At 46.5% G+C, this 25,014-nt stretch overlaps 1 protein-coding gene across 1 annotated transcript; it reads right to left on the bottom strand.

Annotated features, from left to right (window-relative positions):
• Positions 1–845: 845 nt before the first annotated feature.
• LOC137324344 (CD276 antigen-like) lies at positions 846–24,655 on the bottom strand. Its single transcript, XM_067988535.1, has 6 exons — positions 24,470–24,655; positions 22,710–22,771; positions 11,042–11,389; positions 4,723–5,004; positions 3,353–3,472; positions 846–1,464 (listed from the first exon to the last, which is right to left on the bottom strand). The coding sequence occupies exons 2-5, from the start codon at positions 22,768–22,770 to the stop codon at positions 3,378–3,380; spliced, it is 786 nt and encodes a 261-aa protein (XP_067844636.1). The 5' UTR covers position 22,771; positions 24,470–24,655; the 3' UTR covers positions 846–1,464; positions 3,353–3,377.
• Between the last annotated feature and the right edge of the window lie 359 nt (positions 24,656–25,014).

Genomic DNA, 25,014 nt, shown 5'->3' with positions numbered 1-25,014 from the left:
AAAACATAGACCAGTTAGGGTACAGTGTTGAGTTTTAGGTGCCTCATTACAGGACGTTAAAGTCATAGAGCGTACAGTGTAGATTCACAGGGATAGGAAACTGTATATTCATAGAATTTGTTAAATTAATAGAATTTGTTAAAATTATAATTTTAACAAGGTGAAATAGAGAAAGACTGTTTCCTCGGGGGAGTCGGTGATGAGAGGTCATCAGTTTAAACTGATCAGTGAGACAGCGAGAGGGGTTAGTTGTTCAAGCATGGAATGCTTTGCCGCAGGGAATGACCGGTGTTTCTTTTAAGGGAGAGTTGAAGCAGAAGATGATACAGGGCTATGGAGAGAGAGCAGGGCAGTGGGATTAGTTTTGGATTGTGCTCGAAAACAGCCGGTACAGACAAAATGGGATTAATAGCCTCCTCCTGTATTGCAAACTTCTATGGTTCTATGCAATCCAACTCATTACGATGCGAGGAGCAGACAGATGGAGTAGGCACAAGTAGCTTGTGTAACATAAGCAGAGAGTGTGGAACCAGAGAATATATGAGTATAAAAAATTTCACAAGAATTCTCACTCCCAGAAAGTAGCAGAAACGCGAGACGATGAACCAATAAAAACAGTGGGTCTTTTGGCAAGTAACTCCCAAAATACAAAGCCGTAGTAAGGATGGGACTGAAGGTTATAAGGGAAAGTGTGACGTGTGCAGACAGAGATGATAACCTACTTAATGCAAAACTTGCGGTGCTGCTGGGACCAGGGGACGACGTCAATCCCATCGGCACCAATTCTATCATCACTCCAATATCTTAGAGTTATGCTGGATTACTTTTAAGGATTGTGAGGCAGAGTGTTACACCAGTTTATTCCTCCTTCCTCAGGGCATGAAGTAAGTTGGGTTGAATCCAGTGCAAACCATGCATGGCCCTTTGGAAGTGGGCGACTCAAATAGTATAAATAAACTTTACTCAGTGTACTTAATGATTTTTGTTTAAAGGAAGCGGTAAGGCCATTATTAAACCTGCATGCTAGTTATAAAGTGAGAATTCACCGGTTAACAGAAATCATATCTTTTTGATCTGTAGAATCCCTGATTGTAAAAGTAAGTCAGTTTTTCCTTTTGCTGTGATACACAGGTTTACCACTGAACACTAACACACAGCGCTAGGACCACACTGTAAAGTGCAAAAACCAAACCCATCAAAATAGCACCAGTATTTTTTTGTTTTTTTTCTGACAGCATCACAGTCTGTGCAGAGTATGATACAGGAAGGGCTGCGCTCAGTAAGGTCGAGCGCTGGAACCCAGTTGGCTCTGGTGTCTTCTAATAGGAAAGAGAACGAGTCCTTGTTGTGTACAGGGTAGAATGAAGTCCTTTTCTCCCACTCCAGCTCGGCCTGTGTTTACACTAGGTGTATCCTTTAAACCAACAGAGTCTTCAGTGATACAGACAGTCGCACAGGGGGAACCTGGGAATGAGAACAGGGTTTAATTGTCAGCTCGGTTTCATGCAGGTACAACACAGGGGATTGGGAAGAGTCTCGATACAGGAAATTAAGGCGCTATATAAATGCAAGTTGTTGTTGTTATATTACACAGAACTACATAGAACGTACAGCACAGAAACAGGCCATTCGGCCCAACAGGTTCGTGCCGGTGTTTATGCTCCACACGAGCCTCCTCCCTCCCTAATTCATCTAACCCCATCAGCATATCCTTCTATTCCTTTCTCCCTCATGTGTTTATCTAGTTTCCCCTTAAATGTATCGATGCTATTTGCCTCAACTACTCCTTGTGGGAGCGAGTTCCACATTCTCACCACTCTCTGGGTAAAGAAGTTTCTCCTGAATTCCCTATCGGATTTATTGCCGACTATCTTATATTTACGGGCCCCTAGTTACGGTCTTCCCCGCAAGTGGAAACATCATCTCTACGGTTACCCTATCAGGTCACCCCTCAGTCTTCTCTTTTATAGAGAAAAGAGCCCCAGCCTGTTCAATTGTTCCTGATGGGTATATCCTTTTTATAACATGGAGACCAGAACGGTTATAGTCTCCAAAGGGCTGGATTACAAAGGGGAGGAAGTTCTGTTACAGCTAGACAGAGCCCTGGTCAGATCCCATCTGGAGACTGCATTCAGTTCTGGGCACCGCAGCTCAGGAAGCATATATTGGCCTTGGAGGGGGTGCAGTCCAGATTCACCAGAATGATACCAGGGCTTAAAGAGTTAAATTACGAGGACAGGTTGAATAAACTTGGCTTGTCTTCCCTTTGAGTTTAGAAGATTGAGGGGTGATCTAATAGAGTTTTTTAAATTAATAAAGGATTCAAGAGGGTAAATTCAGAGGAACTATTTCCTCTGGTGGGGGAATCCAGAACAAAAGGGGCATAATCTTAAAATTAGAACCAGGCAGTTCAGGAGTGAAATCAGGAAACACTTTCACACAAAGGGGAGTGGAAATCTGGAACTCTCTTCCCCCAAAAGACTGTAGATGCTGGGGGTCAATTGGAGCTTTCAAGACGAAGATTGACAGATTTTTATTAGACCAGTCTCATCAGTTTCAGGCTCATTTCATCCTCTGAAGTCAATTGTCGAAACATACAGCACAGAAGGAGGCCATTCGGCCCATCGTGCCTGTGCCGGCTCTTTGAAAGAGCTATCCAATTAGTCCCACTCCCTGCTCTTTCCCCATAGTCCTGGAAATTTTCTCCCCTTCAAATATTTATCCAATTCCCTTTTGAAAGTTATTATTGAATCTGCTTCCACCGCCCTTTCAGGCAGCGCATTCCAGATCGTAAAAAAAAACTCTCACCTCCCGTCTGGTTCATTTGCCTTAAATCTGTGTCCTTAAATTGCCCCATTTTGCGTTGGACTGAGCCATACAGAGAAGGAAGATCACAGGCTCCACGTCCAGTATATCCGGAGATAGCTGATCCCGGCGAGATGGCAGAAGGGTTGTGCTAACGTTGGCCTTGATTGGTTTGTTGGAAGGGATGGGTCAGTTTAAAAACATGGAGGTATCCAGAGTGATCTCCGCTCAAAAGCACCCATGTGTCAAAGGGAGAAAGGGGATCAGGCTCAGCCCACTGTTCTCTCTCCCCACCTACGCCCAGGTCCAATAGCACACCCACACTCACTCGCATCTAGGTCCACGTGAGCAACCCAATCGAGTGAGGGTGACAGAGGACATTCATCCCCCAATAGAATATAAAATCTCACACAGAATAAACTAAGCCATTCTCCAAACACAGAGACATGGAATGAGAAAAAAAAAATACAGATATCGTCTTAAGCCCGGGTTTGTTAATGAAACCATGATCCGTGTACACAGCACTGAGAGAGGCTCAAATACTCACCACAGATCCCCCATCGTATCTCCCGTTACCACCAACTCCAACAGACGGCCACAATCAGGACGAAAGCACAAACGCTGGCACCAGTCGCACCAATCACTGTACCCAAGGGCACTCTGTGAACTGGAAAAACATCCAGACATTGCTGTCCCATTCACGTGAAGGCTCAGCCCCGCAGAGCAACAATCACAGGATCACTTTCTCATCAACGCCATAACCTTTAGAGCATTACCTCGGTGTAAACAAGCATGAAATATTCCAGTGCTAGGAACCTCAATAGCTTGTGGGCTAACCACATACCCCAGGGTTTAAGCTCAGGAATACCCCGCCCCCCTCCCGTCACTCAAATCCCCCGCCACTGTTGGGATAAGGTACTACTGTTTGTGACCTGACTACAAGGTGGAGCTCCTCACAGTAGCAGGACATGCTTCACCTGGATGGGAGGGGGCATCTGATCTAGTTTCTGCTTCGTCAGAGCGGATCACAAACCAGGATCGGATCGTTCATCGGGAGGATCTGGAAAGATTTGCAGATCCTTCCACTTTCTCGCAAAAGCTGCCGACATTGTTGTAAAAATCCAACCAGTTCACTTATGTCCTTTGGGGGAGGGAAACCTACCGTCTCCAAGAATAAATATAAAAAAGGAGCAATTCTTTGGTCGCCCTTCCCATGTGGAAGAGCGCCAGGCCTCTGCTCTGTGCCTGTTGGCAGAAGCCAAGCACGGCAGGGATTGTGGAGATGAAACGAGATTGTCACTACTGCACAGCCCCGTCGCAATTTCCCTGGCCTCTTACTCATTCGATCGTCAATAGCACCTCCTCCCTCAACCCCAAGAGGTGTAACGGTCTTTATTAAACCCCGTCCAATACAACACAAGCTTGATTCAACTTCCACTGATGTGGAAAGGGATTAAAGTTACTGGTAAAGGTTGGTAATCCTCTCTCAAGAAGACACCTTATATCCAAGGCCATTGATTGACAGCTTTCAATGGAACAAAAAATACATGCAATTCATAGAATCTGACAGCCCATCAAGCCTGTGCCAGCTCTTTGAAAGAGCCAACTAATTAGTTCCACTGTCCTGCCCCTTCCCCTTAGCCCTGCAAATTTTTCCTTTTCAATTCCCTTTCAGGCAGTGCATTCCAAATCATAACAACTCTCTGCTTAAAAAAAAATTCTCCTCATCTCCCCGTCCCCACCCCCCACCCTGGCTTTTTTGCCAATTATCTTAAATCTGCAGAAAATGATCCCCAAAACACACTTTGAAAAAAAATGACAGAAAGCCGGATTGGACTTATTCAGGCACCGTTAGGCAGTGGCGCTGACGGTGCCTGCTTCACGCAACATTAACGTACCATCAGTTGCCATACTCACTCAGGACAAAAGTTGATGACAATCCCTCATCCAACTGCTTGTCCCACATTGTGCAGGTGTAATTGCCGGTGGGCCACTTCTCCAGTTCCAGCGTGCTCTTCACACAGACACTGCCACCCGTGCAGTTTGTTTGGTCTGTGTGCGAGTATCTGGTCAGATTCTCCCCTAGCCCATTTTCCCAGGTCACGCTCGGAGCTGGGTACCAACCGGAGGACTCGCAGACAAGCACCAACAGGCCCAGATCATCGGCAGGCGAATGAATGACGGGCTGAGTGCCAAGAGCTGCAAAGCAAAAAGCAAACAATCTGAACTGAGCCAGAAACACAGAAGAGATCTTACCTCGTTGGGTCTCCTTTTAACACCAGGCACTGCTGTCCGTTTGGGCCATACACGCGATGCTTTCACAGGAATTCTGCTAGGGAATTAATGACCTACTTTATGACTATCATAGAACGATACAGCACAGAAAGAGGCCTTTCGTCCCATTGTGCCTGTGTCGAATCTTTGAAAGAGCTATCCAATTAGTCCCATTCCCCTGCTCTTTCCCAATAGCCCTTCAAGTATTTATCAAATTCACTTTTGAAAGTTATTATTGAATCTGCTTCCACCGCCCTTTCAGGCAGTGAATTCCAGATCATAACAACTCGCTGCATTAAAAAAAAATTTTCCTCATCTCCCCTCTGGTTCGTTTGCTGATCACCTTAAATCTGTGTCCTCTGGTCACTGACCCTTCTGCCACTGGCAACAGTTTCTCCTTAATTACTCTGTCAAAACCATTCATGATTTTGAACACCTCTATCAAATCTCCCCTTAATCTTCTTTGCTCTAAGGAGATCAACCCCAGCTTCTCCAGTCTCTCCATGTAACTGAAGTCTCTCATCCCTGGCACCATTCTAGTAAATCTTCTCCGCACCCTCTCGAATGCCTTGACATCCTTCCAAAAGCATGGTGCCCAGAATTGAACACCATACTCCAGCTGCAGCCTGTGGGACTCGGGAGTGGGACTAATTGGATAGCTCTTTCAAAGAGCCAGCACAGGTATGTTGGGCCGAATGGCCTCCTCCTGTGCTGTATGATTCTATATAATTCATGTGTATGTGAAGGGCGGTGACACAAATGGATGTTAATTCAAGCTGAATATTCTTTAGTAAAGTGTTTCTTTATTCTCTCAATGTTTCTAATACATGGCATTGTGAATTTGGCTGTTTGCTGGTCAGATTAAATGCCAAGAGGTTTTAAAAACACTGAAGCAAATAAGAGGTTAAACGAAGAGCCCAAGATGTCGGACTTTCCAGAGAATGTCCAGCAAAGTAAACTTTTGATGTATTAATTTCCGTTCCTTGCTCAATCGTGCTCTCCAATAGTGCCCCTCGCTCTTAACTGTACTCTGAAAACTGGCTGTTTGAATCTTCCAGAGTGTCAGCTGTGGCTCAGTGGTAGCACTCTCAGCCCTGAGTCAGAAGGTTTCAAGCACAAGAGCCAGTGGGGAGTAGAAATCTTTAATCTCTTGCACTTCAGCATATAAAGTACATCTAACCACCTTCAATTCACTGAATGTAAATCATTAATCTTTCACACTAAAAATTTAATGGGAAACAAATTCCTTTGGCTACGATCCTGGTTATATTTATACGCTGTTCACCTGGCCTGATTGCACTGCCTAAAGGGCTACCATCAGCTTCCCCCCACTCCCCCCTCCCCAAGCCAGTCACCATAATGTCCCAGAGACCAGTGTCCGCTCTCACTTTACTTACCCTGGCTTAGAGATACCAAAAGCTTCACTCAGCCCTTCCTCACTTCATATCACTCAGCCCCTGCAAACAAACACCTTCTAATATGAAACTCGCCCCCACCCCCCTCTTACTCCCTTCATAGAATTTCGTAAAAAGCACGAGAGGTTTATAAAGATCCTCATTTCAGAGGGAATTCTTGTAGCTTTCAGCCACGGATCAGTAGCAGCACACTTGCCTCAGAGTCAGAAGGGGGTGGGCTCAAGTCTTGACTTTAACCTCGAGCCCTCACCCCAACCTTCCAACTCCAGAGGCTTGAGCGCAAAATCTAGGCTGACACTCCCAGTGCCGAGGGAGCACTGCACTGTTGGAGGTGTCGTCTTTCTGGTGAGACATTAAACCCCGTCTGCCCTCTCAGCTGGATGTAAAATGATCCCATGGCACTATTTAAAGAGCAGGGGAGTTCTCCTTGGTGTCCTGGCCAACATCAGTAAAACTGATTATCTGGTCATTATCACATTGCTGTTTGTGGGATCTTGCTGTGCACAAATTGGCTGGCGTGTTTCCTACATTACAACAGTGACTACACGTCAAAAGTACTTCATTGGTTGTGAAGTGCTTTGGGACATCCTGAGGTCGTGAAATGCGCGATATAATTCTCTCTCTCACTGGCTCTGGTAAACCTGGAAATTCCCTCTCCACAGGGAGCTACTCAGCTAACAGTCGCTGCAGGACCGGAGTGTCAGTACTCGGGTCCAGAGTGTGTGCATCAACCCCGTACTCTCCTCCCAGCCCTGCGTGTTGAATGGAGGAGTTCGGTGCTGCCAGGTATCTGCTTGGTGCTCAGCCAGTGGACTTGTCCCAAGGCCATAAAGGAGCACCGGTCCACAGGAGCCGCTGTCCCACACCCCCAGGAAAAGGGAAGTCTTGAAATATCAGGCCATCAGAGAGAGGGAACTAACCCGATTAACCAAAGATGATGATGCTGCCAAAGTCCAGAAAAAGAGGAGGTAGTTAAGATACTGGATGGGCTAAAAATTGATAAAGAGGAGGTACTAGAAAGGCTGGCTGTAATTGAAGTAGATAAGTCACCTGGTCCGGATGGGATGCATCCTAGGTAGCTGAGGGAAGTAAGGGTGGAAATTGCGGAGGTGCTGGCCATAATCTTCCAAACATCCTTAGATACAGGGGTGGTGCCAGAGGACTGGAGAATTGCAAATGTTACACCCTTGTTCAAAAGAGGGTGTAAGGATAAACCCAGCAACTACAGGCCAGTCAGTTTAACCTCAGTGGCGGGGAAGCTTTTAGAAACGATAATCCGGGACAGAATTAATAGTCACTTGGACGAGTGTGGATTGATTAGGGAAAGTCAACACTGATTTGTTAAAGGCAAATCGTGTTTAACTAACTTGATAGGAGAGTTTTTTGATGAGGTAACAGGGAGGGTCGATGAGGGCAATGCGGTTGATGTTGTGTATATGGACTTTCAAAAGGTGTTTGACAAAGTGCCACATAATAGGCTTGTCAGCAAAATTGAAGCCCATGGAATAAAAGTAGGCAGTGGCAGCATGGATACAAACTTGGCTAAGTGACAGGAAACAAAGTAGTGGTGAACAGTTGTTTTGCGAACTGGAGGGAGGTTTACAATGGTGTTCCCCAGGGGTCGGTCCTAGGACCACTGCTTTTTTTGATATATGTTATGTATATATGGATGTACAGGGCACAATTTCAAAATTTGCAGATGACACAAAACTTGGAAGGGTAGTAAACAGTGAGGAGGATAGTGATAGACTTCAAGAGGATATAGACAGGCTGGTGGAATGGGCAGACACGTGGCAGATGAAATTTAACGCAGAGAAGTGCGAAGTGATACATTTTGGCAGGAAGAACAAGGAGAGGCAATATAAACTAAATGATACAATTCTGAAGTGGGTACAGGAACAGAGAGATCTGGGGGTATATGTGCACAAATCTTTGAAGGTGGCAGCACATGTTGAGAAAGTGGTTAAAAAAGCATATGGGATCCTGGGCTTTATAAATAGAGGCATAGAGTAAAAAGCAAGGTAGTTACGTTGATCCTTTATAAAACACTGGTTTGGCCACAACTGGAGTATTGTGTCCAGTTCTGGGAACTGCACTTTAGGAAGGATATAAAGGCCTTAGAGAGGATGCAGAAGAGATTTACTAGAACGGTCCCAGGGATGAGGGCCTTCAGTTACGTGGATAGATTGGAGAAGCTGGGGTTGTTTTCCTTAGAGCAGAGAAGGTTGAGAGGAGATTTGATAGAGGTATTCAAAATCATGAAGGGTTTAGATGAAGTAAATAAAGAGAAACTGTTCCCATTGACGGAAGGGTCGAGAACCAGAGGACACAGATTTAAGGTGATTGGCAAAAGAACCAAAGACGACATGAGGAAACTTTTTTTAAAAATGCAGCAAGTAATTGTGATCTGGAATGTGCTGCCTGAAAAGGCGGTGGAAGCAGATGCAATCGCAGCATTCAAAAAGGAATTGGATAAATACTTGAAGGGAAAAAAATTGCAGGGCTCCGGGGAAAAAGCGGGGGAATGGGACTAACTGAATTGCTCTTACAAAAACAGCACTGGCTCAATGGACCGAATAGCCTCCTTCTATGCCGTAACCATTCTATGATTACTGCACAGTGTAAAAAGCACAGTAGGTAAGCAGCACAGGTTTGACCCCATATCCTCTCCATCACTAAGACTACCTACTTCCATGTCGCCTGACTCCGCCCCTGCCTCAGCCCATCTGCTGATGAAACCCTCACCCAGGCTTTTGTTGCCTCCAGACTGGATTATTCCAATGCTCCCCTTGCCGGCTTCCCATCTTCCACCCTCCATAAACTTGAGCTTATCCAAAACTCTGCTGCCCGTATCCTAACTCGCACCAAGTCCCGTTCACCCATCACCCCCTGTGCTCGCTGACCTACATCGGCTCCCAGTCCGGCAACGCCTCAAATTTAAAATTCTCATCCCTCCGTGGCCTTGCCCCAACCCTCCAAGAACTTTGCGCTCCTCCAATTCTGGCCTCTTGTGCATCCTCTATTAACTCCGCCCCACCATTGGCGGCCGTGCCTTCAGCTGTCTAGACCCTCAGTTCTGGAATTCCCTCCTTAAACCTCTCTCTCCTCCTTTTAAGACTCTCCATGAAACCTACCTCTTTAACCAAGCTTTTGGTCACCTAACATCTCCCTCTTTGGCTCAGTTTTAATTTTCTGATTGCGCTCCTGGGGACGTTTTACTACGTTAATGGCGCTATATAAAAAAAGTTGTTGTTGAAAGGGACCAAATCAAAACCAATGGGGTCAATATACAGTCGCAGCAATTCAGATGCAAGGAAAGGAAGGACAGTCTTGTGACTAAATTTCCAATAGGGCCTCACGATCAAATCTGCAATGAGCAAGATAGGCAGAAAGAATAGAAAACTAAACAACACCGCAGCATTTAGGTGTGAGAAGAAAGGATATTCAAACTAAAACTTCATTCTCCTCCCACTACTGGGATACGGTGGTGTTGTGGTTATGTTATTGGACTAATAATCCAGAAACCTGGATTAGTAATTCAGAGAATGAGTGTTCAAATCCCACTATGGGACATTTTGAGAATTTGAATTAAGATTAAAAAGAAAATCTGGAAATAAAAATCTGGTCTCAGTAAAAGTGACCATGAAGCTGTCGGATTGTTGTAAAAACCCAACCGGTTCACTAATGTCCTTTAGGGAAGGAAACCTGTTGTCCTTACCCAGTCTGGGCCCATACGTGACTCCAGTCCCACACCAACGTGGTTGACTCTTCGCTGCCCTCTGAAATGGCCCAGCGAGTTACTCAGTTACCACCCCCTTCTCAGGGCAATTAGGGGATGGGAAATAAATGCCGGCCTTGCCAGCGTCACCCCACGTCCCCCAGAATGGAGAGGATACTAAAGAAAAAATAACAATTCTATCCAGAGAGCAGCCAGGCTCCTAGTCCCTGGTTAACAATGAGTGTTAATATTCTGCAACGAGCATAAAACCTTTCTGATCAGATGTGCAACTTATGACAATGAGGGTACTGATTATACTTTACTTTTATCAGTCCAACCAGACGACAGACACAACGCGTTCCGAGGCACAAGGCATCGCACATGTTTTAAATTACCTTGTCAAGATGGGAGCAGGAATACTTCCAGTTGAAAGTACTCCTCTCCAGATCCCTTCTGCTTTAAAAAAGCATTGATGAATAAGGAGGCAGCAATGTGGCACATTGTGTTAGAGCTCTGACATACGACCACAAGTAATAGCAAAGGGTCTCAGGCCATGATCCCAATCCCACACACGATGATTTCCTGGACTCGCCTGTGCTGCTGTGAAAAGATACTGGGCGCAGATTGAGGGGAGGGAACACAAACAAAGCCCAGGACAGGATTTAATTTTTTTTATATATATATATCTTTATAAAAATGCTTTTAGTATCCAAGTTTAAACACTGCTTTGCTCCAATCATGATCAGACTGACACCTGCACAAGAGTTGCTGAAAGAAGCAATTAATTTATTTTATTTGAGACAGTGAAAGGAGAGTCTTCTAGTCTTACCTCTTATACTGAGAAAGACCTGTGCCTCAGAGTTTTGTGATCGGCTGGCGACATAGAGTCTGTAGATTCCCGAATCAGACAGAGTCACGTTCCTCAGTCTCAGGGACACGTTCCCTTCAGGGATCTCACTGTCAAAGACTTCGGCTCTGTCTCGGTAGCTGGGATCCTGCTCTCCCAGGCCGCTCTGGCTCGTTGTGTAATTGTAGACTATCCCCTTCGTATCCGCCCTCTTCCAAACGAAAGCGACGCTGCCAGCCTTACCTCCAGAATAAAATCGACACTGGATGATGTCATCTTCTCCGGCCTTGGCCGTGACCTGCTCCTCTTTGCATTTCACTTTGACTCGACCTGCAAATCGAGATATTCGACAGTGCATTACTGCAATGCTATAGTCAATGCACAGCTCCAAACTGCACCGTACAATGTGTTCAGAACCCTTAATTGGAACAGGAGGAGGCCACTCAGCCCCTCGAGCCTGTTCCGCCATTCAATTCTCATCGAAACATATAAAATTCTAACAGGACTAGACAGACTGGATGCAGGGAGGATGTTCCCGATGGCTGGGGAGTCCAGAACCAGGGGTCACAGTCTCAGGATACGGGGTCGGCCATTTAGAACCGAGATGAGGAGAAATTTCTTCACTCAGAGGGTGGTGAACCTGTGGAATTCTCTACCACAGAAGGCAGTGGAGGCCAAGTCATTAGATGTATTCAAGAAGGAGATAGATATATTTCTTAATGCTAAAGGGATCAAGGGATATGGGGAAAAAGTGGGAACAGGGTACTGAGTTAGACGATCAGCCATGATCATTTTGAATGGCGGAGCAGGCCCGAAGGGCCGAATGGCCTACTCTTGCTCCTATTTTCTGTGTTTCTATGAGATTGTGGCTGATCTTCGACCTCAACTCCACTTTCCTGCCCAATCCCCAAATTCCTCGATTCCCATAAAATCCAAAAATCTATCCATCTATCTTGAATATATTCAATGACTCAGCAGCCATAACCCTCTGGGGTAGAGAATTCCAAAGATTCACAACCCTGAGTGAAGAAATTCCTCCTCATCTCGGCCCTAAATGGCCGACCCCTTATCCTGAGACTATGCCCCCTAGTTCTAGACTCTCCAGCCAGGGGAAACAATCTCTCAGCGTCTACCCTGTTACGTCCACTCATAATCTTATATGGGATTTCAATGAGATCACCTGTCATTCGTCTAAACTCCAGAGAGTATAGGAACTTTGGTGAATTTTCACTTCCATAGAGCAGGGACTATCGTGGCATCCCAACCAAAGCAGAGATCAAATCGGGGACTGTCCTGGTCCGTGTGGTTCAGCACTGACCCAATATTTATACACTCAGCTATCGAGCAGCACTCGTACTTTAAATTGCAAGCACACTGCTCTGAACTGGTTAATCCGCCTTTTACAATTGGCCAGCTGGTTAATTTCAGATTGGAAACCGGACAGCGAACGTTTGCTTTTGGAATATTCTATCCGCAGAGGGCTGATCTGGATCGAGACCAAAACGCTGGTGCAACTTCATTAACTCTGCTGATCCACCGACAGACGAGAAAACTTCAACCGTTTGCTTTCACCCGCCACCCCCTCCAAAAAAAAAACCAGGCCAACAAACGAGACACAGCTCAAGGGTTTGACAATATTTTGAGACTTTTATTTGTGAAATGCAGACGGAGGGGGCAAAAACATAAGAAACCGACTCCCTTACCAGTGCTGGAGCGGGAATAAAGTCCAAGAGATAAAAATTGTAAAGTGTTTTGAACTCTAGATGGCGCTCAGAAGCAAGACAGCTTCCTCGATTTTTTTTACAATCTAAAAAGCAGTTTTGAATTCCCACACGGTCGCACCCGAATTTCCAAACCGAAAATCTGAAGGGTCAGGGTGAGATTTCAGTGCTGCCCAATATTTTCTTTCTGGTCATATTGAGCAAGGTGCCGTGCAGAGAAATCTGTCAGTCGAGTCCTCCAGCACTGATACTAGTGAAAGGGGAATGCCGAGACCAGGCAATGATTGAGCAGAGACGCATGGTATCACAAGGCAAGTGATTTGGAAATCACTGGTTATCTTGTTTGCAAAGCATAGAATTTTACACACAGGTAATTCCACCCATTGTGTCTGTGCCAGCTCAAAAAGAACTGTCCACTGCCCTTTCCCCGTATCCGCTGGCATTTTTATTTTCCAAGTTTCCATCCATTTTTCATGTTTAAAAGCTATTATGGGCTCTGACTCCACTACAGCTGCTGGCAGGAAACGAGGAACAGAAAAAGAACCCAAGAGAGTGACACACAGAGAAAGAGAGAGGGGAAAGAACCCAAGAGAGTGACACACAGAGAAAGAGAGAGGGGAAAGAACCCAAGAGAGTGACACACAGAGAAAGAGAGAGGGGAAAGAACACACCATTGCACGGATTGAGGGGAAAAGGTTAAGACTGAGACACATCCTTTTTGGAATATATTTTGAAAAAGTCACTTGTGTGGTCTCTCCTCCCCAGACAGCTGTAAGTCACCATTTCTGTAATTCCCTCTTCAGCCCAATCCCCCGATGTTGCTCCATTACCAACCTCCCTCCCTGGACTCACTTTGACCCCCATCTCCAGTACACTGGGGGCTCCCCCCACCCCAGCCTCAATATTTATGTACAGACCACTGCCCCGCCTCTCTCTCCCACTCGCCACCATTTACATTCCAACTCACTGCACCAGCCCCAGTACCAGTCATTGGCTTTTGCACTCAATTACCAACCTGCTAAGTTTTACAATCACTCCCCCATTTGCAGGGTACCAGGATCTCTGTGCCCCATTCCCAGCCCCAAATTTATAGTCCTAGCTTCCATGGCCAGAATCACATTCACTTACTCCGTCTATTCCATGAAAACCCCAGTCCCCACCACTCTGAAGTCACTCCCCACACACAACTTTACTTGTGACACAGGCCCTCTCCCATCATTATCTGATGCAATTTGTTATTCATTCTCAGGATGTGGGCGTCGCCGACAGGTTCGGGGTTTACTGCCCATCCCTAGTTGACTGAGAAGGTGGTGGTGAGCTGCCCTTTTCTTGAGCCGCTGCAGTCCGTGTGGTCAAGGGGCTCCCGCAGAGAAGGAATTCTTGTAATGGCTTTTCGATACAACTGAGTGGTTTGCTCAGCCACTTCGGAGGGCAGTTAAGAGTCAACCACGTTGGTGTGGGACTGGAGTCACATATGGGCTCAGACCGGGTAAGGACGGCAGGTTTCCTTCCCTAAAAGATATAAGTGAACCAGTTGGGCCAATGAAGTGAACCAATCCGACAGCTTCATGGTCACTTTTACTGATACCAGCTTTTAATTTCCAGATTTAATTTGAACTGAATTCAAATTCTCAAACTGCCATGGCGGGATTTGAACTCACGCTCTCTGGATCACGAGTCCAGTAACAGAACCACTAGACCACCGAACATGGCAGATTCTAAAGTACATACACAATGTAAAACAATCCGACACTGAACAGTGTCACCAAGCTGCACCCATAATAATAAGCTAGATAATGAAACCCACCAGTCTAACCCAAACCCTGGCTCTCTAATCCTTTCTGCGGGCAGTCTGAGCTAGGGTCTGGAGCCCAACGCCTACCCGGCTTTGTAGCTGTAGTGTGAGGTGCACATTTCTCTTCTTCTGCCTTTGACAATCCTGGCTTGGCAGGGGTCCCCTGTTCTGGCCTTTAACCCCCTCCAATCCTGCACAGTTCTTGTTAGATGTAGTTCAGGAGCAGACAGTGAGAGAAAAGAGGCAGCACCAGTTCTCAATGCTCCCTGTGTTTGAGGAGAAGGGGAAGAAGATTATACATACCAATCGACTGCCCGAGACAGTCCGATTCTCTCCTTTGTCTTGCTTGTCCCTTGACTGTATCAGCAATTCACAGTTCCATTAGGTACAGCCCCCCCGCCCCCCAAATCCCTTCCTTGCTCTGCTGGAAGAGAGTTCAAGAGAATGGAATATGGAACCGGGCATTTCCCAGTATCCACAGCACACGTGGGGAAGGGCTCTGTTAGAACTGCAGAACGGAGCCTTTGACCCTTGTGCTTTAGACTGCTTGAACAGCTCAGCCTCCATCCAACTCTCCATCACTGAGAGAGAGAGACCGGCAGCACCAGCAGGTTAGATAATCTGACAGTCTGAGTCAAAGAACCGCCTATAGGAACGGACTGAAGGGGAGAAAAATTAACAATGAGCTAGTCAGCCCATTCTGATCATTAAAATGTAAATAATATTACATAATAATACATACCTTTACAAACAAGTTAGGAATTCATACCATGTGCTTCCATACCACAGCCAATGCCATGAGGACGCCCTGTCCAGGTGCTCATCTAACAGCGCAATTTTCATAGAGGCATCTTAGAATCTCCAGACCCTAGCTCAGGCTACCCGCAGAAAGGATTAGAGAGGCAGGGTTTGGGTTAGACTGGTGGGTTTCATCATCTAGCTTATTATTACGGGTGCAGCTTGGTGACACTGTTCATAGAGGCATCTTAGAATCATTCAACGTACGAGGAGACCATTCGGCCCATCGAGCCAATGCCGGCTCTTTGAAAGAGTTTTCCAATTTTTTTTAAAAAAAATTCGTTCATGGGATGTGGGTGTCGCTGTCAAGGCCAGAATTTATTGCCCATCCCTAACTGCCCTTGAGAAGGTGGTGGTGAGCCACCTTCTTGAACCGCTGCAGTCCGTGTGGTGAAGGTTCTCCCACAGTGCTGTTAGGAAGGGAGTTCCAGGATTTTGACCCAGCGACGATGAAGGAACGGCGATATATTTCCAAGTCAGGATGGTGTGTGACTTGGAGGGGAATGTGCAGGTGGTGTTGTTCCCATGTGCCTGCTGTCCTTGTCCTTCTAGGTGGTAGAGGTCGCAAGTTTAGGAGGTGCTGTCGAAGGAGCCTTGGCGAGTTGCTGCAGTGCATCTTGTGGATGGTACACATTGCAGCCACGGTGCGCCGGTGGTGAAGGGAGTGAATGTTTAGGGTGGTGGATGGGGTGCCAATCAAGCGGGCTGCTTTGTCCTGGATGGTGTCGAGCTTCTTGAGTGTTGTTGGAGCTGCACTCATCCAGGCAAGTGGAGAGTATTCCATCACACTCCTGCCTTGTGCCTTGGAGATGGTGGAAAGGCTCTGGGGAGTCAGGAGGTGAGTCACTCGCCACAGAATACCCAGCCTCTGACCTGCTCTTGTAGCCACGGTATTTATGGGGCTGGTCCAGTTAAGCTTCTGGTCAATGGTGACCCCCAGGATGTTGAAGGTGGGGGATTCGGCAATGGTAATGCCGTTGAATGTTAAGGGGAGGTGGTCAGACTCTCTCTTGTTGGAGACGGTCATTGCTTGGCACTTGTCTGGCGCGATTAGTCCCACTCCCCTTCTCTTTCCCCGTAGCCCTGCAAATTTTTCCTTTCCTTTTTTATACTGAATTTTTGGAGCCAGGAGTAGGACCCAAGAGACTCTCGACCAACCCCAGTAAACAAAAGTAGCCAACGGGCACAATGTGAGAATCTGACCCCTTGCAGGAGCTACGTGGGATCGACATTCCTCACACTGGGAACAAAGCAAGTGCCCCTGAATTCGGTCAGTTACCCTAACTGGGTGGTTCGGAGATTGAAAGGCATGGGAGCAAGGGGAGGCCAAACATTCCCGACCTCAGAGGAACCTCACGTTGAAAGGACAGGATACAGGAAACTACCCTCGCCCCTGGGTAGCTTCCTAATCCCAATACGGTGGAAGTTAGTTTTGATTTCCTTTCCATCTCACAAGGGAAGCGTATTGGATCTGGACTAATTCCTCTTATACTCTGCTCCAGTTCGGTTATGCCACTCTTGTTATGCATGGATTCCCATCGACACCTGCACGCGATCCTGTGCGTGCACAGTTGCAACTTTATTTTCTGGTTTTGGGGGAACGGGGTCTATATAGGATATTTGAAACACATTGCTGGCTCGTACTGGGGAGAGGAAAGCGAGAGGGCTGAACCCCCTCAGTACCGTTTAACACTTCCAGTCAGAAACACGTTGCCTTCAGAGTCAGGAAGCAGAAGCTCGGTGGTGTCCTGTACCTGTGGATTCAGATACACGGCCCTGTTTATACTAACGAAGTCCCTCTGTGCCACCAGAAGCAACGGGGTAAAAGGGACGTGAATCAGGTCAGCACAGCAGTCCTCCCGAGACAGTACTGGCAGGTGCCGCCATGACTTGCCTCCGAGTCAGAGGGTCGTGAGCTCCACTCGAGAGACTGGAGCACAAAATCTAGGCTGGCAGTACTGCACTGTCAGAAGTGCCGTCTTTTGGATGAGGCGTTAAACCGAGGCCCCGTCTGCCCTCTCAGGTGGACGTGTAAGATCCCACGGCACTATTTGGAAGAAGAGCAGGGAAGTTGTCCTCGGTAAATATTTATCTCTCAAACAACATCACTAAAACAGATTATCTGAACATTGTCTCATTGCTGTTTGTGGGAGCTTGCTGTGTGGAAATTGGCTGCTGCTTTTCCTTGCATTAGAACAGTGACTACACTTCAAAAGTATTTTGTTGGCTGTGAAGCACTTTGGGACCTCCTGAGGTTGTAAAAGGCGCTATATAAATGCAAGTTCTTTCTTGCATTTCACAAGCACAGTGTTTCTTTACCTTCTCCTCTAGAAGCTCCTCCCTCCCTCCCTCCCTACCATGGCACGGCCATCCAGTAGAGAAAAACGATATGCTGCTTACTCACCTCCATGGTTGCATTCCCATCCGATGTGTAAAATCAACCCTACAGAGCACACACAAGCCAGCAAGTCGCAAACAACCCAGGATGACAGTCCCCAGTGGTGATTAACTTTAAGTGTGGCTCATTGCAGGTTACATTCAGTTGTCTGGAGTACTTGGGGGGGGGGGGGGGGAGATTAAGTTACATCTGTGTTTGGCAGGTCTGAATCGTTCTGGTTCTTGACTATGTCATTTTGCATCTAAATAAAACCTGACTGCAAGACAGTACCACCCAGCTCAGAAAAAAACTATTTACATTGCTCTATAATTTGCAGCCAGCAACCTATCTTATGCACATGAATCTTATCTGCGTGGCTGTTTATGACAACCGTACAATCTGCTATTACAGTTAGGCAACATAGATCTCTCTTCCCTGACTGTAAGGGAACATTTTGCAAATAGTGACCATAATATGATTCAATTTGATATTAGGAAGAAGCAAGGGTCACAAACCAAGGTTTTAAATTTAAGGAAGGCGGACTTTGATGGGATGAGAAATAAATCGACCGCAGTAAACTGGGCTGAATTGTTATGGGTAAACCTACAGACAAAATGTGGGAAGTGTTCGGTATAGTACATGCCCCTGAAAAGGAAAAAGCTCCATTTGTGCATTTAAGCAAACATGGTCAACAAACAAGGTAAGAGACAGTATTAAGCTAAAAGAAAAGGCTTACACAAATGCAAGGTAAAGTAGAAATCCAGCATCCTGGGAGAGTTAGATATATAAAAAACAGAATACAAAAAGTAGTAAGAGGTACAAAAGGGAATATGAACAAAAACTTGCAAGAGATATCAAAGTAAGAGAAAGAAAGAGAGTAGTAAGGGGGAATGTGGTTCTATTAAAGACAGATGCAGAGGAGACTTTAAAATGGTAAGAAGGACATGGTAGACTTGTTAATTGAATACTTCGTATCCATTGTCTCAGTGGAGGAACAGAACAAAATACCAGCAGTACAAGGGAACCTAAAAATAAGTCAAGGGGAGGAACTTATTGCAATTAATACAAGTAAAATAATGGTAATGAAGAAAATAATGGGACTTAAGGTATACAAATCTCCAGGACCTGACGGTTTCCACACTAGGGTATTAAAATAAAATCAGTGAGAAAATTGCAGATGCGTTAGTCATACTTTTCCAAAGCTCTCTAGATTCGGGAATTATGCCTTTGGACTGGGACATTGCAAATGTCACTTCATTATTTAAGAAGGGAGGGAGGGAGAAACCATGTAACTACAGACCTGTCAGTTTAATGTCAGTTGTGGGGAAGGTACTGGAATCTATCATCAGGGACAGAGTGACATGGACAAATATGAACTGATTAAAGAGGGTCAGCATGGATTTGTGAAGGGTAGGTCATGCCTAACGAATGTAATTGAATTTTAAAAGGATGCCACTAATTACGTGGCTAGGGGAGCGTCTACAGAGGGTGTACACACCGACCTCCAGAAGGCATTTGATAAGGTTCCGCACAAGAGAGCACATGGAATTGGAGGTAACCTTAGGACATGGGATGGTAATTGGTTGGGAGGTAGGAGACAGAGAGTAGGGATAAAGGGAATGTACTTTGATTGGTGGAGTGTGACAAGTGATGTTCACCAGGGATCTGTAATGGAACCTCAGCTTTTCATCATATACACTCAGGTTTTGCCAGGACAGCAAGTCAAAAAAGGTCAAGGTTCAGAGTCACGAAGGGAGCATTTAGGACAGGCACCTGAAGTATCTCTTTACACAGAGGGTGGTCAGCAACTGGAGCAACGTTGCCAGGAAGGGTGTTCAAGGCCAGGACACTGGACTTGTTTTAAGAAACAGTTAGCTGGTACAAATAGGAAGATGGCAGGGTCGGTATTCCAGAAAGATGGAATCAAATGAGCCAAAGAATCTCCTTACATGGAATGTACAGCACAGAAACAGGCCATTCGGCCCAACTAGTCAATGCCGGTGTTTATGCTCCACACGAACCTCCTCCCTCCCTACTTCATCTCACCCTATCAGCATATCCTTCTACTCCTTTCTCCCTCATGTGTTTATCGAACTTCCCCTTAAATGCATCTACACTATTCGCCTCAACCACTTGTGTTAGCGAGTTCCTCATTCTCACCACTCTCTGGGTAAAGAAGTTTCTCCTGAATTCCCTACTGGATTTATTACTGACTATCTTATATTTAAGGCCCTTACTTTTTGTCTCCCCCACAAGTGGAGACATCTTCTCTACATCGACCTCATCGAACCCCTACATGATTTTAAAGACCTCGATCAGGTCACCCCTCTTCTCTAGAGAAAAGAGCCCCAGCCTGTTCAGCCTTTCCTGATAGGTATAACCTCTCATCCTTGTAAATCTTTCTTGCTGCTTCCTACGAGCCGGATGGCCCAGGATCTGCTCCATAATAACCTTTGAATGTGCAGGATAATCCCACGACCACGAGGACACGGCCATCTCAGAAGAGGACGGAGTGGGGAGCAGAACGTTGTGAACCTCACTGACCCATTTACCGGATTTGAAAAAAAATAATTCCCAGGATATGAGCGATGCCAACAAGGCTTCACTTATTCCCCATCCTGAATAAACAGTCCCAAACTCCCTTTAGGGATTGTAGCTAAGTTATTATGAGAGGATTTTCATGTAATCTTGGGAGAAATTTCACAGACTATTAAATCTCGAGGGAGGTAAATAACTTTAAAAAAAGTTTTATTTGATTTATTTAATCCCCCAATGGAGGAAGATAATCGGCTTTGAGAACAGTTTGAGTCATGTTTTTCTACAGTACTGTACCCAGTGAGGCACAGGCAGCCAGTTTGAACCCGTTCAGCTGAGCTGTTCACGAGAAGTTGTAATGATTCAATTAATTCAGTGACTATTTTATATTACGATGGCGCAATTGGATTTTTCCATCCCACTAATCCCTCTCCACTGAAGGTGGCTGTATTAGCTGCCAGTTAAAGAAACAGGCTACCTGTGAGCTAAGGGAGAAGTCTGCGTGTAGCGGGGAGAAGTGGGGAATGTTTTCTCTGCACTGACGGACAAGTACCGGGGAGGGGACTTCTTAACGTGGGATCTAACAGATCAGGAAAAAGCTCCTGAATTAAAAGGACAGTAGTCTGATGGTCTTTACGCAATGGTCTAGTTCCACAGACAAGACTCCTCCAGGACTTTACCTCAGTGACTGCAGACACATGCTGCTGCTGATACTCCAGCTTGGGGTTTCTGAGGTGTTTAAAATGATTGAAAGGATTTGAGAAGGAGGTTCGAGAGAAATTATTTCCTCTGGTGGGGGAATCTAGAACCTTGAAATTAGAGCCAGACTGTTCAGGGGTGATGTCAGAAAGTACTTCTTCACACAAAGGGTAGTGGAAATTTGGAACTCTCTCCCCCAAAAAAGCTGCTGAGACTGGGGGGGGGGGGGGGGGGGCTGGGAGTCAATTGAAAATTTCAAAATTGAGATTGATAGATTTTTTATTAGGTAAGGGTATTGAGGGATATGGAACCAAGGCAGGTAGATGGATTTAAGATACAGATAAGCCATGATCTCATTGAATGGTGGAACTGGCTCGAGGGGCTGAATGGCCTCCTCCTGTTCCTACGTATGGGGTGTGCCCGTGCTCGTCGCAAGGAACGCTCACCTACATTATAATCGCAAGCGGTGACGCTTTTGGGGAGTTCCTGGTTTCTGCAACCCGCCTCACAAAGGCTCAAACCCACACTTGTACATCATCTACTGATGAACTGGTGACCATCCTCCTGCTGGAGATGAGGATGACCCCAGTTAAGGGGTCTCTTTGGAACTACGTTGGCTTCGAGGCGACACAGCTGATGATGGAGGACTGAGACCTTCTGCTGTGGGATTGATAATCAAATATCAGAGCCAGGCAAACTGGCAGTACTCCAGGGCACTGATGAGTGACCAGCCAGCCTGCCCAATTAGGGGCACCCAGTCAATTCTTTTCAGTCAGCTCCAAGTACTCTGCAAGTCAAAACCCTGCAGGTACGGTAGCCCTGGTTGGACCAGCAGTGGGAAGCTTACTAGTGCTCTCTGCACCATATTAGCTGATTAAACTCCATAGCAGCAACAGTAAGTGCTGGCCGATCGTAGACCCAAGTCCATCGAGTTCGCCTTCTACCATCCCGGTACTCACATGATACAACAATAAAGGAGTTATTGGCTGTTCATAGCAATCAATCTCCACCGAGTCTATAACATACCCAGACATGAGGTGAGGAAAACCCCCAGTGGTGGAGTAATTAATTCAACGAGGAGGAAAAGAAGAAATGGTCGAGTTATAGAATCCGCTACCACAAGGAGTAGTTGGGGTGAATAGCATCGAAGGATTTAAGGGGAAGCTAGATAAACACATGAGGGAGAAAGGAATAGAAGGATATGCTGATAGGGTGAGATGAAGTAGGGAGGGAGGAGGCTCGTGTGGAGCATAAACACCGGCATGGACCTGTTGGGCCGAATGGCCTGTTGCTGTGCTGCAAAATTTTATGTAGAATTGTACAGCACAGGAGGTGGCCACTCGGCCCATTGTGTCCGTGCTGGCTCTTTGAAAGAGCTATCCAATTAGTCCCACTCCCCCGCTCTTTCCCCGTACCCCTGTAAATTTTTCCTTTTCAAGTATTTAAATCCACGTGATCATGTGACGATGTTAATTGTATCGAAATCAGTTGCACGCAACATTGTAACTAAAAAAAAATGTAGCTGTGAAACATTTGTTCTTTTGTCCTGTTTCACAACCTGGTGCAGTGTCCCTCGTGCACTCATACACAACCAATGCACACTACAGTATACCTGAGTGTTTCCAATCGACCACCAGGCACATTGGGGGGGGGGGGGGGGGGGGAAAGGAGGAGTGGGGGAAAAAGAGGGGTAAAGTCTTTATAACAAACCACAAATCCACTTACCCGCTGTGGTCATTTCAGCTGCAGTCAGTATCACGACGAGTGAATGGAGCAAGTAATTCATTCTAAACAAAAAAAGAATTTTAAAAAAAACTATGAATTAAATTTCCTACAAAACTACATAGCTAGACTAATAACCGGCAGAGATTGTCCACCCTCCTCTACAGTAAGCCCACGCACACACGTTAGAATAACTGTTTCAACTACCCCCCCCCAATTCCAGATGTGTGTGCAGTACCCCCTTCCCCGTGCGAGGGGGACAGTCACTCCAAACATGCAACACACTCCCTTCCAACACTCAACTGCTCCAAATCCCTTGAACCTGGTCTCCCACCCCCCACGAACTCATCTAAAACACAAGGCACTCCCTGGGAGCGTCAGCTGGATTTTGTGCCCAAATCTCGGGAGTGGACCTTGAACCCTTGACCTTCTGACTCAGAGGCCGTGACTCATACCCACTGAGTCACAGCTGACACACAATACTGACCTTCTCCTCGTCCCTCACTTCCTCCACCCCAGCCCCGGCACCCACTACACTCCTGCCCTCTGACATCCAGTACCTGCTTCACACGCCTTCCCTTCCCTGCTTTCAAAAAACTCTCGTTGATCGTGCCTACGATTTGTCGCTTTCCCCCTTATTGTAAAGTGCTGTGACACAGACATCTCCCTGCTATGCAAGTGCTAGCTGTTGTTAAAACAGCACAACGTCAGCAAGAGACAGAGAAACCACCCACAGAATCACCTTCCCATCTGCAAGGGAAACACCAACCATAACCTTCCGTGTAAAAGATGCGGGACGCGGAATGCGCCTACATGAAATCGCTCCCAGATCCCAGCACAGGAACAGAGAACACCTGGTCTATGTGATCTCCTGGACTGGTTTCGATCGCCTGAGGGGTTTGGAAAGGCATTTTCCAGAGTATTTTTCCCTTTATTGGCTACGGGCTTTTTCCCTCTCCCAGGAGCTTACATGGCTGCAGGGGGAATGTCTGGTCACGATGCTCTGGCCATCATGGTGTGTGGGACAGGCTTGATTGACCAGCTGGTCTTTTCCTGCCCTTCAATTTTATACGTTCCGCCGTTCAATTGGATCATGACTGATCTGCACCTCAACTCCATTTACCCGCCTTTGATCCATATCCTTCCATATCCTTACCCAACAAAAATCTAATCGATCTCAGTCTTGAAAGCTCCAAATGATCCCCAGATTTTTTTCCGGGGGGGGGGGGGGGGGAGGAGAGGAGAGTTCCAGATTACCACTGCCCTTTGTGTGAAGAAGTGGTTCCTGACATCACCCCCGAACGGCCCAGCTCTAATTTTAAGGTTATGCCCCCTTGTTCTTAACTTGCCCACCAGAGGAAACATTTTCTTTGTATCTACCCATCAACTCCTTTTAACATTTTAAACACTCCGATAACGGGATCGGTGAGCGGCAACTACCTAAAACATCCGAGAGTGCGGGACAGACAAACACAACCAAAACAGGAGGTGCTGCCGACTGCACAGGAAAGTTGCCAAAAGACACACAAGAAAGCCAGCTGAGCAGCTCCACATCCTCATTTTATACATAAAATACATAATATTTCAATTGAAACCATGTCAGCAGCTCACAGACACACCCTGCCCGTCAGATAACAGCCTGTTCTGGGAATCACAGCGTCAAAACAAGCGGAGGAGTTGGCGGGGGGGGGGGGGAAGAGAGAGAGAGAGAGAGACCCAGGAAGCTGGTTAACCCCCGGGGATTCGGTCTCCCTGTAACTCACCCGCTGCGGTAGCCGGTGCTGGTTACAAAGTAGCAGCTGCTGGGCCCCTTGGCCACACTGTATCCAATCCCGGCCACACTGTATCCAATCCCGGCCACACTGTATCCAAAAGCCGGTACGGCGCAGGCGACTTGTGAATGAGGCCCGTCAATCACAAACAGCTCCCTGCTCTGATTGGTGCACACAGTCACCGGCTCCAGCCGTCACTGGTCGGCCGAGATGCCAATCACCCCCCACCCCCGGAGCGGGGAAGGGGCGGGGCATAGGCGGCAAAGTCCCTCTACCCAATTTAAACCAGGTCAAAAACACCAGATGAAACTTTTTCCAAACATTGGGGGGGGGGGGGGGGTGAATATCGTTAAAATGCAGTTAAACATTTACCCCTTTAATGCACGGCGTGTCTAATGCTGCATTTATTGGAGAATAAAAAAATAAACTGCTATCCACAAAGTTTAGAGTAAAAAAAACACTTTTGCTGGCGGATAGCCAATAAATGAAGTACAACCAGCTGCCGCTTTTTATGTTTGGGCTGTAGCAGCATATTT

The sequence above is a fragment of the Heptranchias perlo genome, chromosome 8 (genome assembly GCF_035084215.1).
Source record: "Heptranchias perlo isolate sHepPer1 chromosome 8, sHepPer1.hap1, whole genome shotgun sequence".
Taxonomy (NCBI): domain Eukaryota; kingdom Metazoa; phylum Chordata; class Chondrichthyes; order Hexanchiformes; family Hexanchidae; genus Heptranchias; species Heptranchias perlo.
Note: the sequence above shows the minus strand (reverse complement) of the source record. Positions and strands in the feature narration are given on the sequence as shown.